At 39.7% G+C, this 15,737-nt stretch overlaps 1 protein-coding gene across 21 annotated transcripts in view; it reads left to right on the forward strand.

Moving 5' to 3' along the window:
* The window catches only part of Kif21a (kinesin family member 21A), a 129,647-nt gene that overhangs the window by 81,886 nt on the left and 32,024 nt on the right, over nucleotides 1-15,737 (forward strand). For 12 of the 21 annotated variants that reach the window (XM_028869235.2, XM_028869233.2, XM_028869234.2 and 9 more), the window contains exons 12-24: nucleotides 3,661-3,699; nucleotides 7,466-7,556; nucleotides 8,239-8,365; nucleotides 8,756-8,944; nucleotides 9,166-9,365; nucleotides 10,113-10,220; nucleotides 12,494-12,562; nucleotides 12,772-12,986; nucleotides 13,133-13,286; nucleotides 13,468-13,662; nucleotides 14,227-14,328; nucleotides 15,058-15,223; nucleotides 15,708-15,728. In XM_028869235.2, coding sequence (XP_028725068.1) covers nucleotides 3,661-3,699; nucleotides 7,466-7,556; nucleotides 8,239-8,365; nucleotides 8,756-8,944; nucleotides 9,166-9,365; nucleotides 10,113-10,220; nucleotides 12,494-12,562; nucleotides 12,772-12,986; nucleotides 13,133-13,286; nucleotides 13,468-13,662; nucleotides 14,227-14,328; nucleotides 15,058-15,223; nucleotides 15,708-15,728 — 1,676 coding nt within the window. The remainder of the gene's footprint in view (nucleotides 1-3,660; nucleotides 3,700-7,465; nucleotides 7,557-8,238; nucleotides 8,366-8,755; nucleotides 8,945-9,165; nucleotides 9,366-10,112; nucleotides 10,221-12,493; nucleotides 12,563-12,771; nucleotides 12,987-13,132; nucleotides 13,287-13,467; nucleotides 13,663-14,226; nucleotides 14,329-15,057; nucleotides 15,224-15,707; nucleotides 15,729-15,737) is intronic. The other 9 variants (XM_028869247.2, XM_028869255.2, XM_028869237.2 and 6 more) reach the window with 3 other exon arrangements.

Below are 15,737 nucleotides of genomic sequence, written 5' to 3' on the forward strand. Positions count from 1 at the left end.
TTTTCTGAATCTCTCGGGGAAGTATTTAGCTTTCTACCACTGCAGCAGGCTTCCCGTGCCGTGATACCTCCCATTTGCCCAAAAGAAAAGGGAAAAATGGAAAATTTGACCAATTGTAATGTGTGAGTGGTTAAGTCCTCAAATTACTTGCATATTTACCTATTGATTCTATAGTACAGTCCAATTATTTACCACGAATATATTGACCATGCCACTGGAACTCAATTTAAATGTTTTTGGCTAGATGTCTAAAAGGAGGCCAAGCAATCTTCTCTTCCGTAGTCCTGTTATAGGGGGGCTCAGGAACATCATTGCCTTTTTACAGGCTGTTTCCTTCCGTTTACTTAGAAAAGTGTTTAGAAAACAAGGCATTTGTGTTTTCCTTGAACAGTCAGTTGTTGAACGTTATTAGAAACTTCCATCTGTTAGGTTAACCCTGCCTTCTATCTTCATGGTAGAAAAGATAAATAATTAAAGCAGGACGTTGCGCATGTGGCTAGGAGGCAATGGCTTCTTGAGCAAGTGGTGTTTTCGGAGGTGCTTTTCATGGATGATGGTAGCAACGATAGGACATAGATCGTGACTAGGTCTCTCTTGGTGTACAGCTGCACTCCTGTAAGGACCACATGATTGTGGGAGTTAATGTTCACCTTGTGCTTGAATGAACATGAGATGCTTTCCCATGGTTTATCATTGACTTGCGAAGTTCACTTCTGTGGATAGTGTGACTTGTTTGTAAGGGCCGAGGTAGTTTGTGTTCATGAGTAAGTAAGTGTAAGTAGGCGTGCAGTCTTCAAGGTCATGGGCTGAGTCTATACTTTCCTTTTAAATTTAATTTAGATGTTGCTTTAATTACTTATTGAATACGAGTAATAAAAGATTAAAAAGGGATCCTAATAAAGTCATTTTGATATTTTTTATAGTGGCTATAGGTACTTAATAGCTCTGGTTCAGTTTATTGTTGTGAAAATGCATTCTAATAAGCACTGGGCTTGACAGTACTAATGGAAAATACTTGGTTTATATTTGTGTTGGTTTCTTTAATCCAAAAGCCTTGTCCAGTGTAAGGGAAACAGAAAAGAGACAAAGCAGAGGTGATTTAAGGTGGTTTTTCTGTGAAGAACTCAGGCAGTGAGGTGAAGACAATAGTACATGCTCATAATAATGACTTCCCAAGCTGCTAGACTAAACGTAAGGATGCCCAGTGAACAGAGAAGTTACTTCCTAGTACATGGAGCTGTAGCTAGAGGCAAAATATTGGTGAGCAAAATCAAGCAGCTAGGTAAGTGAAAGGTTGCCATGAGAAAACCAATTAGCATTCCAAAACCAACACTCACAGAGTGCTTGGAAAGTGATTTTTTGAACACATTTCACATACAGTGTCCCTTTGTCAAGTCCACTCATGATTTTTGTGCCTAAAGACTTTATTTTGTGTACTAGTCACATAGAAAGGTCTCGAGAGCCAGTTTGTGACTTCACATAACTGCATAGGCAATTCATAGAATTTAATGATATTTGTCTTGTTCTGTAGACAAGTGTTCTATATTAAAAAACTGAAAACCTAGGCTGGAGCTGGCTCAGTGAGAAACACACAAGAAAAAAACAAACAAACCCAAAACGCTTGCTGACAAGCCTAAAGACCTGAGTGCAGTCCCTGGAACCCTCAGTGAAGGGAGGAAACTAACTCTGGAAAGCAGCCTCTGACTTCCTCAGGCACACCGTGCTCACACAGCTACACGCACACACACACACACACACACACACACACACACACCCTGTTCACACAGCTACACACACACACACACACACACACACACACACACCACTCACACAACTATACACGTGTGCACACATGTGCGCTCACACTCGCATGCATGCATACACACACATACACACTTCACTCACACAGCTACAGCACACACACACACCACTCACACAGCTACACACACATACGTATACACAAATACATGTATGCACATATGCACACACACATGCTCACATACACACAGATGTCACATTAAAAAAGGAAACCTAAACAAAAAGCACTTCACTAATCACATTTAGGTCTAAGTAACTTTTAGATCTATGCAATATAAATTCTTGTTTTAAAAATATAAATAAGCTCCGGTCTTAGGCGAAGGCCTGAAGCAAAGCAAACACAAACCAAAGGGTTTCAGCAATAATAACATTAATAATAATAATAGAAAATTTGGAACCTTAACCAGGAAGCCATATACTTTAAGCACTGTAGTTCATTATCATCAGTGCGAGCCTAGATTGCACTGGGGGGAGGGGGGAGGCGTGTCTATGTGCACTGTTTTGTGTATAGAGATAAGGAAAATTGACCACTCACACATTTAGTCTGGTGCCTTGGGATATCCAGCTTTAAATGAACTACGGTACAACACTGTCATCTTCCAGATTGTGCTGCACTTGGATGTAGTGGTGTTGGTTTGAAAGTCTGGAAACATGGGTCTTTTTGTGTAGACTCTCCCTTTTTCTAGTCACTGTGCTCCACTGTCTGATCCCCGGTGAATATCTCTCTGCCGAATTGTTTCTCAGATTGCTAGTCTGATATTATAAAAGCAGTATGTAAATTGGTTGTAAGAGACAACCACTGCCCAAGAAATAAAAATTACATGAAACCATACATCATAAGTTTAAGAGAGATAATTCTCTTCATGATTGTAAATATTAATGATTCCAAGAGGATTTTGTGGGGTTCTAGACAGTGTGCTGGATGCAGTTTGCAATTTGCCTAATCAGAGCCTAGCCCATCTATATTGTCCACGTGACAAATATTCATATATAGTACGTTCCATTGAGTAAAGATCCCTAATTTTGTATACTGGATATTCTTTAAGTTATATTTTGAAACCTGTATCTATCAATTTATAGTTTTTTTAATATTCTGATTAAAGAACAGTGTTACTAATGGAAAGTACTAAAATTCCCATTTTATTTCCACCTTTGCCTTAGTTATATGCCCTTTTAGTAGTGAATTTTTGATCCCAACCTTGTTAAAATTTTATCAATTAACAAGATTGTATTTTTTTCACTGATCGTATAACAGCCACATTCATTTGTCTGTAATACCATCTCATATACTTTTGACATGCGTTTTTTAAATTTAGATTTAGTGATGATTATGTGTATCGTAGCACAAATGAAGGCAAGTTCTTAAAGTAGTACCTTGTATGTCGTATTATCATTTATGGTATAAAGGCATTACTCCATGAGGGTCTTTCGATGATACCATAAAAAAATCTTTTGAAAGATTGAAGAGGAGGAGGATGTTGTTGAAAGTAGCCTTTCCTTATGGGGAAAATTTTTTAAAAATTGGTCTATTTCTGGGTAACAACAGCCATGACATCCAGTCAGGACTGACCAGCTCATATGAACTGAGACTGCACTTTACTGTAAACGGTTCCCCCCGATTACCTGTATTTTCTTCTTAGATGTCATACTCTTGGTTTTCTAGTTTGTAGTCATAGAGCATGTACTGCCTTTTTACTACGTGTTGTCTTTTAATGATATCTTTGCGGTTTGTTTCAACATCTTCAAGCTCATGTGCCATTTTACCTCCTTGTCACTTTGCTCTCGCTGTCTGGCTGGCCCTCATTGGCTTGGCCTTCCCATACTGTGCCTCGTGATTTGAAGGCTACAGAAACTTGAGGAAAGCAATCGAGAAGAGAGAAGGTTGGAATATTTCCCAGGTTTTTTTTGTTTTGTTTTGTTCTGTTTTCTAAATTCAAATGTCATTTAAATACGTTATTTCCATTTGCAAGAAAATGTGCCATAGAATTGTAGACTGCTTCAGGCTAGATTAGCTGTGGTCCTCCTTAAAGTCATGATATTTTATTTAAAAAAAAAAAAAACAATAGCAGAGAAAAAGTAAAAGTATTTAAAAATAATGAATTCTGTGGTTACTTGAATTAAAAATGCATCCAATTTCATTAACTTTCAAATAAATTGCCGGAAGTGTGATGATTACTTAACCTTTTTCAGTAAAATTAGACAAACCTTCACCATCAGATTTATAAACAAATATCAGCATTTCTGTATCTAGAGGGAGCTTGTGAGCAGAGTGGGAGTAAGTAACTGGGCAGTGATTGACATTTTGTCGTAGCAAATGCTAACTCGTGGGCAGATGCCTTTCTTCTTTATTTGCTGGAATCTTTGTAGGAAACATTAAAATAGTAGAAGGGCAAAAGGAACTGCAGCTGTCCTACAAGTCAGATTGACAAGGAATCCTGAAATTTAAACTAGAAAAATGTTGTTTTAACTTTCCACAAGTATTTCAAGCAAATATTAAAATGTGGACAGTTCCTTCCCTTCCCATTGCAACCTAGAAGTGAGCAGCTGACCTCCATTTCGTGGAGCCTTACCTGAATATGAGTATTTATTTAGAAAAGTGAATGTTTGCTTGGTATTAGAGCCTTTCTTCCTCGAGTTTTCTAAAACAAGCCACCAAATCACATAGCCCAGTTGACGAGGTAGTTTCAAAAGAAATGCAGTTATCCGCGAAGCTCTTCTTTAGAGATCACAGATCATCTCTTACTTAAAGTTGAGCTTGACAACTTGTACAGAACATGTAAATGACTAGTTTACTTTAAATCTATTAAATCATAAATGAGTTTATAATATATTCACCTTAGTGGTATTCTATATCCTATACTGAGTCTAAAGTTTCTGAGCTTATATTCTAGAAGTTTATAACTTAAAAAGTATTCTATAACCAGAATGTAATTCTAATTGCCTATAGCTCACACTGGAACTCAACTAAACATCATTAGTTTAGGACAGCATGTTTATCAGCTGAACTAAAAAAATTATACATGCAAAATTTCTCCAATTGGAAAGCTCACAATACAATGAATCTTTAAGGTTATATGTGGAAACTTGTTACCACATTAAATTACTCCGTCCTTGAAGTATATACATGCAGACTTGGTAAACAGAGGTTGCTCTGACTGTCACGTGATCATATAGGACAGCAGATGCAGGACAGCTTAGTGTTCTAGGACTGTATCTCAATCATCAATTCACAAGCATAACTGTATCTGAATGTATCTAATACAGTAGCATGTAGATGAAGCCTGGCATTCTGTATTAACAAGCTCCCCGGGATGTGGGTGTTTCATGCTGGGACTCAAGACATCTGCTCTTAGTCCCTTGTGTGGAAAACTTCACAAGGCCACAGTTTATTTATTTTATTTGTCAGATGAAGAGATTAATTTCTTATGTTTGTTCCAGTTCCCAAGATTTTGTTTTTGTGTAAAGTATAAATTTAATTATGACCCTTAGATAGCTATTTGGGGTTATCAATTTGTTAACATTTATCAAAGACAGTGAGAGTGCTTGAGATACAATATTTATCAATATCACCTGTAAAGCTTAAACTTCACAAGTATTTTTTAGAAGCATAATATATATCAATGATGCTGATTTTTCTGTATCAGAGTGCAAGGAGAATTTATGATTGGAGATATAAGTCAACAATAACATTTGTTAGGCCGGAGCAGGAGGGTGTGGTAGTCAAGTATTCGTAATAAAGTTGTGGGGCCATAAACCTGAGGAAAGGGATTTCAGATGATACTGTAATGTAACAAACCAGCCGTAGTGGAGGTCATACTTCAGTAGCAGTAAGTAAGGAGCATCAGGGAAGAGGAGGAAACCCGATGACAGATACAATAATCCTCTTTCCACACATCCCCTGTGTGTCTTGCAGCTTGCATCCCAGCCTCTAGCACAGTAGTATTTGAGTATGTGTTGCTGGCCTTTGAATATGATTGGATTTGTCATAGTTGTTCACTCCATATGGTTCCTAGTTTTCTCCCACTTTATTTTCCTCTAGTACAATGATTTAATGACATTCATGGAAGTCTGTTGCACTTTAGTTGACTCCAGTTATGACCACTGTATTGCTATTCTTAGTGGCTTTTACTTCTCCCTCCAAAGGCATTGCCATGTTCTATGCATCTTTATAATATTTCAAACCTTATTTTCCATTCTAACTTGACTGGTATGTGAAACACAAGAGGACTACTCAAACACAGGTGTTCATGTAGCTCATAGGGATTGACTTATTAATAAACACTAGTGTAATTTATCCCGTGCAGGCCTTAGGTAAATGAATGATAAGCCATATACATATGAGTCTTACTCTCAAGAGACTTTTAGTTCAGTGGGAATGGCAGATCAAATAAATAACCACATAAATAAACAAATTAAAAACTGGAAAGTGATTAGGAGGAAAAATATTTATATTATTGTTCTAATTATAAAAATATGTACAAGAATAGGGACCTGGAGTTAAATGTTAGAGTTAAGTAATAATAACAGAGCTCAAGTGAGGTCAAATTATTCACTTATAAACTAGAAATAAGCCCAAGTACCAATCAGGAAGTTCTTTATTAGCGGAATATCTAGTGGAAATAGTGGCTATCATAAAGTCCTTTCTGGAGGAAGTTTGTTTGGAAATATTGCTGTATTTGGCTCTTCTTTTTAATCTTAATGATTTTAAAATTCCACTATAACACAAACTGTATGGTTTATTTAAGATTTGCTATATTAACACTGTTTTACTAAAATATATGAGTCTAGTGAGCCCAAGTGTAACTTCTGTTCATAGTTTACCATGCCTGGTAAACCCAAGAAAGATCAGAGCGATTGGGGTGTGCCAAAAATTCACTCACGGTAGTCTTCTACCTTCGCTTAGGACTATCAGGGCTAAATGAGTTCAGCCATAACCATTGTGTGGTTATGCCTGTAGGCATCAGGTAAACAGAAGAGGAAGGCTTCAGTTTTCATGGTGAAACTTGTAGTAGACGCTGGCATTTCTGAGTCAGTCAGAGGGCAGCCTGAACTTCAGATAATTTTGGAGTTCACTCTGGGCTCATATAACGAGAAATCATGCTGTGCTATGCAGAAAGGCCTAAGAAAAGTTGCCAGCACTGATGGATGCAGCCATAGAGGCAGACTCAACTGTGACAGAGTAATTTTGAACCTTTAAAATTAACCTTAAATTTATTAGGATACTACTAAGCATAATTTTATAGCTTTCTGTTTATATGAGAGAAGTTTTCATGAATTTAGATGGGGAGCCAAAACTTTCTGTTTTGATTTCTTTTAAATTTAAGTTGTGGTGCATTGTAATCAATCGGCTGTTACTGAGGGGCCGCTTTGCCGTCTCATCAGATCTTACACTTCAGTGTGTGGCCTGTTGTCAGTATTTCTAGAAGAGAAACTTCCTTCAGTGCTGTCAATTTTTATATTGTTGGCCATGTGGTGAGATCTGTTTTCTCTAATCTTCAGACAGAGCAGCCTTGCTTAGTTAGATGATTAACCCTTGCATTTCGTTTTTATAATTTGTTGATGGTTTAAAAAAAATCTAAGAAAAAAAAGTGAAGACTTGCCCTTGTACTTATCTCATATTCCTTTTCTCCTTTTTTATTTTTTAAAGTGTGTCTGGAAAGGAGGATAATGCAGACACTGACCAGGAGAAGAAGGAAGAGAAGGGCGTTTCAGAGAAAGAAAATAATGGTTTAGAAGTGGTAAGTATGGGAGAACAACTTATAAATTGTAGGCACTAATGTATACAAACTAAATGGAAGTTGTTCTCACAGCTATGGTTTCCTGTTTCCTGGAGGACTTTTTTTCAGAATGGCCAACTGTTAAGTACTGGCAAATCTCCACCGAGTGCACTGTGAAAATTGTTTGTGTGCATACAGATGGGATACCATGAGAGATGAAGAATTCTTCAAGACAAACTTATGGCATAATAGCCTTAAACTCTTATAATGATTTTAAACTAAAGAAAAGAAAAATAATTCAGTGTCTGGGGAGGTAGCTGAGTGGGTAAAAGTGTGTGGACTTTCTCAGATCTCTGGCATCCATGTGAAAGCTGAGCATGGCCTGAAACCTGAGTTGGCGAGTCAGGACAGACAGATTCTGGGAGTTCACCTGACAGCCAGCCTAACCAAAGCTGTGAGTTCAGATTCAATGACAGGACCCACCAAAGGGAATATTGTAGAAAGTGACAGAGGAAGACACTGGACAGCCTGCTCTGGCATCCACATTGATAAGTGTTGATGCGCATATCACACATGAGCCTGCATAGACATGCACGATGACAAGTTTTGTGCTTCTGGGGTCCATACTCCTGCACCTCTCTTACTGAGGTGGTCGGTTTGCTTGCCTAAACTGTGCCATTAATAGTCACAAATCACACTGCAGGAAGAGAATCAAGAAGTGAGTGATCATGAGGATGAGGAGGAAGAGGAGGAAGAGGAAGATGAAGAAGAGGATGACATCGAAGGAGGAGAAAGCTCTGATGAATCTGACTCTGAATCAGACGAGAAAGGTACCTGCCCCTTAGCATGAAGGCAGAAGACTCATATTGGGAAGCTGTTCAGGCTTTGGTGGGAAAGTTAACGTTTTCTGTTTTATCGAAAATGAAAGCAATTTTTATGACCTGTAAGACCACTCTAGACTCATGCATGCTCTAGGCCAAAGAGATGTTCCTTTCTGTGCTAGATCTAGTCCCTGTGTGATTTCCACATTTCTTTAGTGTATACAGTACCTGCCATTGGCCACTGTGAACAGTCTGTCTTTTTAGAGTGCAGTATAGTCAAGAAATTTCCCACACAGCTGCTGAGTGACTACATGAATGTCGATAACAGCTATACATTCTTGGCTTGAGATGATGATTATCTTTTGGCTTACTTTCAGTATTTTTATCTTCTGTGAATAGCTAACTATCAAGCCGACTTAGCAAATATCACGTGTGAAATTGCCATTAAGCAGAAGCTGATTGATGAGCTGGAGAACAGCCAGAAACGTCTGCAGACGCTGAAAAGGCAGTATGAGGAGAAGCTGATGATGTTGCAGCATAAGATCCGGGACACACAGCTGGAAAGAGACCAGGTGCTGCAGAATTTAGGTGGGTCTTCTGCGGAGTCTCAATCTGTAGTCAAGGCACGTGAATCAGACAGTATAGGAACCACTGGATGACTTGAGCAGATAGTAGAACAAGTGAGCCAAAATCTGCAGGAGGGAAGAGCTCAGGCATTATGGTGTCCTGGGAACTGAGTGTTTGTTCCAAGTCTACGAAACAAAAATCTGTGTCTCACAGAAACTTTGCATTTCCCCCCTTGCCCCCAGGCTCAGTGGAGTCGTACTCAGAAGAAAAGGCAAAGAAAGTCAAGTGTGAATATGAAAAGAAGCTCCACGCCATGAACAAAGAGTTGCAAAGACTGCAGACAGCCCAGAAGGAGCATGCCAGGCTGCTCAAAAACCAGTCTCAGTACGAAAAACAGCTAAAGAAACTGCAGCAGGATGTCATGGAAATGAAGAAAACGAAGGTACTGTACTGTTCCTGGTCAGCTTGAGTGGCCACGGGTTTTATAACCTGGAGCAGAACTATCATTGTGGCTCTTCTTTGAGTCAATAAAAAAGTAGCTACTACCAGTTTAAGATATAGACAGATTCTCAGCTTCCTGGGTATGTCTCTCTGATCATATTCTCGTTCACCAAGAGGTAGCATCTGGAGCTTGAGATGTATTATTCCCATGTGTGGGGTAGTACAAAGCCAAGGAGACTGGTGATGCTTGTATCAGTGTTTGAGTTGGGATTATCTTTACTCTTGCACCAAAATCAAGGCAGTTTCCTTAAAATAACCACACAGACATGACTTAAGAAGTAAGTAAATTATCTTGTGCCGTTGCTGTCATAGCAATAGCCACATTTGTTAGGTTCTTTCCCTGTATCAGGTTCTGTTATAAACACCTGGTATCAATCCATTGAGTTTTCACAGTACACAAGGACATTGTAGATGAGAAAGTCAAAGCCTTACAGAGGTTATGTAACTTGTTCAGGTTCACTCAGCTACTGATAATAAGTATCAAAACTACATACATGGAGCACTAATGAATTTGACAAAAATATGTTGGGGATATAATCATCTGAAAACACCAGTTGACTAAAATACACTGTGGATGCCAAATGCTTCCATGGGAAATGCTTAGAATGAAAGAACTCCGGTCTGTGTAATTCACCAACTGTATCTGGTGATGGAGTAAGTTTAATAATGTATATATACCTAACTTTAGGTTCGTCTAATGAAGCAAATGAAAGAAGAACAAGAGAAAGCCAGGCTGACAGAATCCAGAAGAAACAGGGAAATTGCTCAACTGAAAAAGGATCAACGCAAAAGAGATGTGAGTAGTGTCTCTCTGTTATAGAAGAATGCTCTGCGCTCACACAGAAGAGATGTGAGTAGAGTCTCTCTGTTATGGAAGAGTGTTCTGCACTGTACAAGATTGTTTGGTAAATGGAGGAAAAAATTTTAACCATAGGAAGTATAGGTTGAGGACAATAAATAAACATTAGTTATATAAGATGACATTATCTATGTGGATTATAGTAATGCAGCATAAAGATTCAGGGCAGATTCATTGCAAGGGATGCATATCAGGATGCATCACCTGGAATGATAACCAGTCCTTGATAAATAAAATATTTTTTTCTGTGAACTTAAAGCATTTTTGCCTTCACCTTCAGAATTCTACTTTGATGAATTCAGATTTTGAAAAGTAGTCTAAATCATAAAAAACCTTTTCTTGTTAAAATCTTTACTTATTAGTTTAGAGAGAGAGAGAGAGAGAGAGAGAGAGAGAGAGAGAGAGAGAGAGAGCGCCCAAGAGCAAGTGCAGGTGACATGGTGCTCAAATGGAGGTCAGAGGACAACCTTCAGGAGTTAGTTCTCCTTCTTCTCCACCATGCATGTCCTAGGGATAGAACTCAGGTTGTCAAGCTTGGCATCGAGCGCCTTTTACTCAGTGAGCTCTCTTGCTGGCCCCATGTCTTCACTTTAATCTTATTTAATGAATGTAAAAAATGATTGCCTGGCATTCGAAGGTGGGAACTGAAGCAGAGACCGTGGAGAAGGCTGCTGACTGGCTTGCTCCCCATGGCTTGCTCGCCTTGCTGTCTTACACAACCAGGACCACCTGCCCAGGGATGGCATTGTCTCCAGTAGACTGGGGTCTCCCATATCATTCATTCATTAAGAAAACACCCCACAGACATGCCCAAAGGACAGTCTGAAGGAGACAACTTCTCAGTTAAAGCTTCCTCTTCCCTGGTAACTCAAGTTTGTGTCAAGTCGACAGAAACTAGCCAGCACACCCAAGTTACCATTAAGTGCTAATTGTCTGATTATATGTTTATCTGTGTTTAAAACAATTTTAATTATTGTATGTATTAAAAATGACTCTTGAGCCGGGCGGTGGTGGCGCACGCCTTTAATCCCAGCACTTGGGAGGCAGAGGCAGGCGGATCTCTGTGAGTTCGAGGCCAGCCTGGGCTACCAAGTGAGTCCCAGGAAAGGCGCAAAGCTACACAGAGAAACCCTGTCTCGAAAAAAACCAAAAAAAAAAAAAAAAGACTCTTGAAAATAGTCAGGTCTTTTCCTATTTGTGCCCCAGGGATTCCTTAAAATGTCTAAGAACAATCGATTGAGAAACATTTGTAAAGCACTTAGAAAAGTACTTGTACTTAGTAAACACCACAGTGATAGATGAGTAAGTATACAGATGACTTTCTGTTTTTAGTTAGAGATGGCTATTTCACGATGTTTGGTATTTTTTGTTTTGTTTTTGATTGGTTGATAGTGTGTGGGGTGCGTGTGCCACGATGCAAGCAGAGGTCGGAGGACAGCTTTCAAGGGTCCGTTCTCTCCTTCTACCGTGTGGTTTCAGGGGCTCGAACTCAGGTTGCTGCTTTTACTTGCTGGGCCATCTCACCAGCCCAGAGACGGCGGTTTCAGTATTGTTTGCTGCAGTAAAGTAGCAATGTAGCATGAATCTTAAATGGTCTTATTAGTAAGAATAAACCTGGAGCCATATATTGGGGTGAATTCTGGAAGATCAGAGAAGCAGAACAAGCCATAGCTTCCTCACCTTGACAGTTTCTCAGCTGATCCTGTTTCCTTAGACTGGAAGCTTCTGAGTCCTCATACAGAATGAATCTCAGCTGAACTGCTGCTCTAAAGCCTAAAAGCTTAACCAGGCTTAGTTCCTGGTTTTCACGCCTTATACACCTTTCTGCTTTCTGCCATCACTTTCTGGGAATAAAGGTGTGAGTCACCATGCCTGGCTGTTTCCAGTGTGGCTTTAAACTCAGAGATCCGGATGGATCTCTGCCTCCCGAGTGATAGGATTAAAGGCGTGTGCTACCACTGCCTAACCTCTATCTATGTTTAATATTGTGGCTGTTCTATTCTCTGACCCCAGATAAGTTTATTAGGGTACACAATATTTTGGGGAACACAGTATTACCACATAGCAATATCTGTATGATGGGTATGAGATTATCCCAGGTTGTGTGAGGAACTCCTATTTTCTGGAAGTAAGAGGAAGTGTGTTAGCCTAGAAGTAGGACATACTGGGCTTCAGTTGTCCATCTCAACATACCAAATCTTCTCTTACAGCATCAGCTTAGACTTCTAGAAGCCCAGAAAAGAAATCAAGAAGTAGTTCTGCGACGCAAAACTGAAGAGGTACAGTGAGCAGGTTTACCATTTGGAGGGAACATTTTGACGTTGGGAAAAAATAATGTCTTCCTTTTCTTCTCACTTTGTGATGCTGGGGGGGGGCGGTTAAACCTAGAGTTTTGCGTGTGCTAGATAAATCCTCTACCACTCCACTCCATCCCTGTAATGCGCATTTCTACAGACCGTACTTAGACCAAGCTCTGATGCTCTTTCAGGTTACAGCTCTCCGTCGGCAAGTAAGGCCCATGTCTGATAAAGTAGCCGGGAAAGTCACTCGGAAGCTGAGCTCATCTGACAGCTCTGTCCAGGACGTGGGTTCCAGTGCAGCTGCAGGGGAAGCAGAGGCATCAAGGGCAGGCACCCAGCAGAAAATGAGGATCCCCGTGGCAAGGGTCCAGGCGTTACCAACACCCACAACAAACGGAAGCAGGTCCTGCCGATTCTTAGTTGCCCTGATACGGTCCTTTGTGCGTGTTCAGACTGACCGCTGTATAAGCACATTAGGTCTCTGTTATTGGTTGTGCACAATCAAATAAAGGCGTAAGTAGTTATATTTGTCTTTGTAAATGCTTACAGGAAAAAATATCAGAGGAAAGGCTTGACTGGTAGGGTGTTCACTTCCAAGACAGCCCGCATGAAATGGCAGCTGCTTGAACGGCGGGTGACAGACATCATCATGCAGAAAATGACCATTTCCAACATGGAGGCCGACATGAACAGACTCCTCAGGGTACGGAGAATAGAAGCTGGAATGGCCCTCCTTAGCTGGCTCTTAGTCTTACTGTTTCGTATTTGTTCCTTGGAAACGTTGAATGCTTCGATACTGTCATTTTGTCTTGACCGCGCCACGTGTGAGTTTTCTTAAAATGTAAATCCAATATGTGTTTCTTTGATTTTTTTTTTTTCCATAGCAACGGGAAGAACTCACAAAAAGGCGGGAGAAACTTTCAAAGAGGAGAGAGAAGATAGTGAAAGAGAGTGGAGACGGAGATAAAAATGTGGTTAACATCAGTGAAGAGATGGAGTCCCTAACCGCGAATATAGATTACATCAACGATAGTATTGCTGACTGTCAAGCTAACATCATGCAGATGGAGGAAGCCAAGGTGTGTACTGTGAAAGACAGTTGTTCTTTTTTCCTTGTTTTCATTTGTTTGTGAGAGAAAGTCTCTCACCCTGGCTGTCCTCAGGCTTGGTGTGTGTAGATGAAGATGACTTTATGATCCTGCTGCCTTTACCTCCCAGATGCTAGAAGTGTGAGTTGATAGGATGCTTGGGATCTTAGATATTTAATAGCTTAGGGAAAAGAACTTTTGTATTATGTATCTTAAAGGGCACTTTGAATTTTTATGTGAAGGTATTTTCTATTTATTGGCTTACTCTGATTCTTAGGTTTTATGCATAGAATGATCTACTCTCCTATTTTTCTCTACTGATATTCTTTATTATATTGCATGCATCATTTATTACGTCTTGCCTTGAATTTTTAGCTGCTCGGATGTGTCTGCTTTTGACTGAAACATGTATTTCTTAGTGTGGAAAGCATGTGATATTTTCCTGAGTAGCTTTGTTGACTTATCCATACTGTCAAGTGAATACAATAGCCTGTTGCCTTCTATTGAAACATATCTAGATTAAAGTAACGGTCGTTCCCCACTGGTTTGATGTAGGAAGAAGGTGAGACATTGGATGTCACTGCTGTCATTAATGCCTGCACACTTACTGAAGCCCGATACCTACTGGATCACTTCCTGTCAATGGGCATCAATAAGGTGAGATTTATCTATTCTATCCTTGAAAGCCTGAGTTGTGACCAATTCCGTTTCCAATCTCTCTCTCCAGTAACCCTCCCCTTGGTAAAAGGAAATAAAATTCTTAAGTGAAAAATAAAATATTTTTTCTTTAGAGCTACAATAAAACGTTTATATAAGTATTTGTACCAGTTTTAACTGGCTCTGTTAAACTTGTTTATTAGAACAAATAAACAAAGAAGAAATAAAGCCCATTTTGCTTTAGTGAAAGACTATCAGGGGAAGCAGATTTTGTATCACAGCTGGCTTGCTGCTAACTCTGTACAACTCAAGAGAAAATCAGAGAGGAAAAAAAAATAAGTTGTACCCCCTACTCTTTTGACTACCAACCTAATTTGTCATCAGTAGGACATTTATTCCCAGTTGCTGACGGTGGTGACAGCTGGGTCTCTTGCTCCCCACACTGGACCTGTGTTAGACCCTTACACTGTGCTCTCACCCTTCTTATGTACCATGTGCCAGCAAAGTAGGTCTTGCTCCCCAGCACTTCACACGCAGGACCTTAGAATCTGGAGGGTGATATTGTGGACAGGGAAACCGTTCTAAGACCTCTGAACAGAGTAAGTAGAGGAGGAGCTCATTTGCGTTAAGGCCTGCCTGATGTCACAGTCAGCGTCCTAAGCATTTTAGTGTGGTGGGCTTTGTTTTCCTGTGATGTAAGACAGTCAGCGTCTCTGGTTATTGTTGCAGGGTCTTCAGGCTGCGCAGAAAGAGGCCCAAATTAAAGTCCTGGAAGGTCGCCTCAAACAAACCGAAATCACCAGTGCCACGCAAAACCAGCTCTTATTCCATATGTTAAAAGAGAAAGCCGAGTTAAACCCTGAGCTGGACGCTTTACTAGGCCCTGCTTTGCAAGGTAATTTGGATTAAGTTGTCCTTAGATGACTTGCATGATGGCTTTGCTCTTTGGACATTGTATCTCTATCTCCTTCCTCTATGGCTTGTTTGAATAGATGCTATACTTACTTAAGGCTTTTAATAAACATTCTTACTTTAATTTGCATGTGTATGTAAATTTGGGGGAAAGTACTTAATTGTCATTCCAAGAAACAAATTACCCACCTAAGGTTATTTCACTTTATTAAACCATTGGTTTTTATGGATACAGGAGACTAGGAAAGTTTCTGAATGGGTGATTTCAATTACTTAAAAGATTAACCAAGTTCCATTACCTTTACGCTGCCTACCTAACTGTGCTAAAATGCATTCGTGTTTGTTATGGCATCTATTCTGTATACTGAAACATCGGGACATAATCTTGTGCTATGTGAGAGTTTTCACTTTGGATTGGTTTTGATTGGAGTATTGCTTTTTGTTTCCTTCTGTTGTTGTTTATCCAGATCTAGATAGCGCCCCACTAGGTGAGTATG

The sequence above is a fragment of the Peromyscus leucopus genome, chromosome 20 (assembly GCF_004664715.2).
Source record: "Peromyscus leucopus breed LL Stock chromosome 20, UCI_PerLeu_2.1, whole genome shotgun sequence".
NCBI classification, from domain to species: Eukaryota; Metazoa; Chordata; class Mammalia; order Rodentia; family Cricetidae; genus Peromyscus; species Peromyscus leucopus.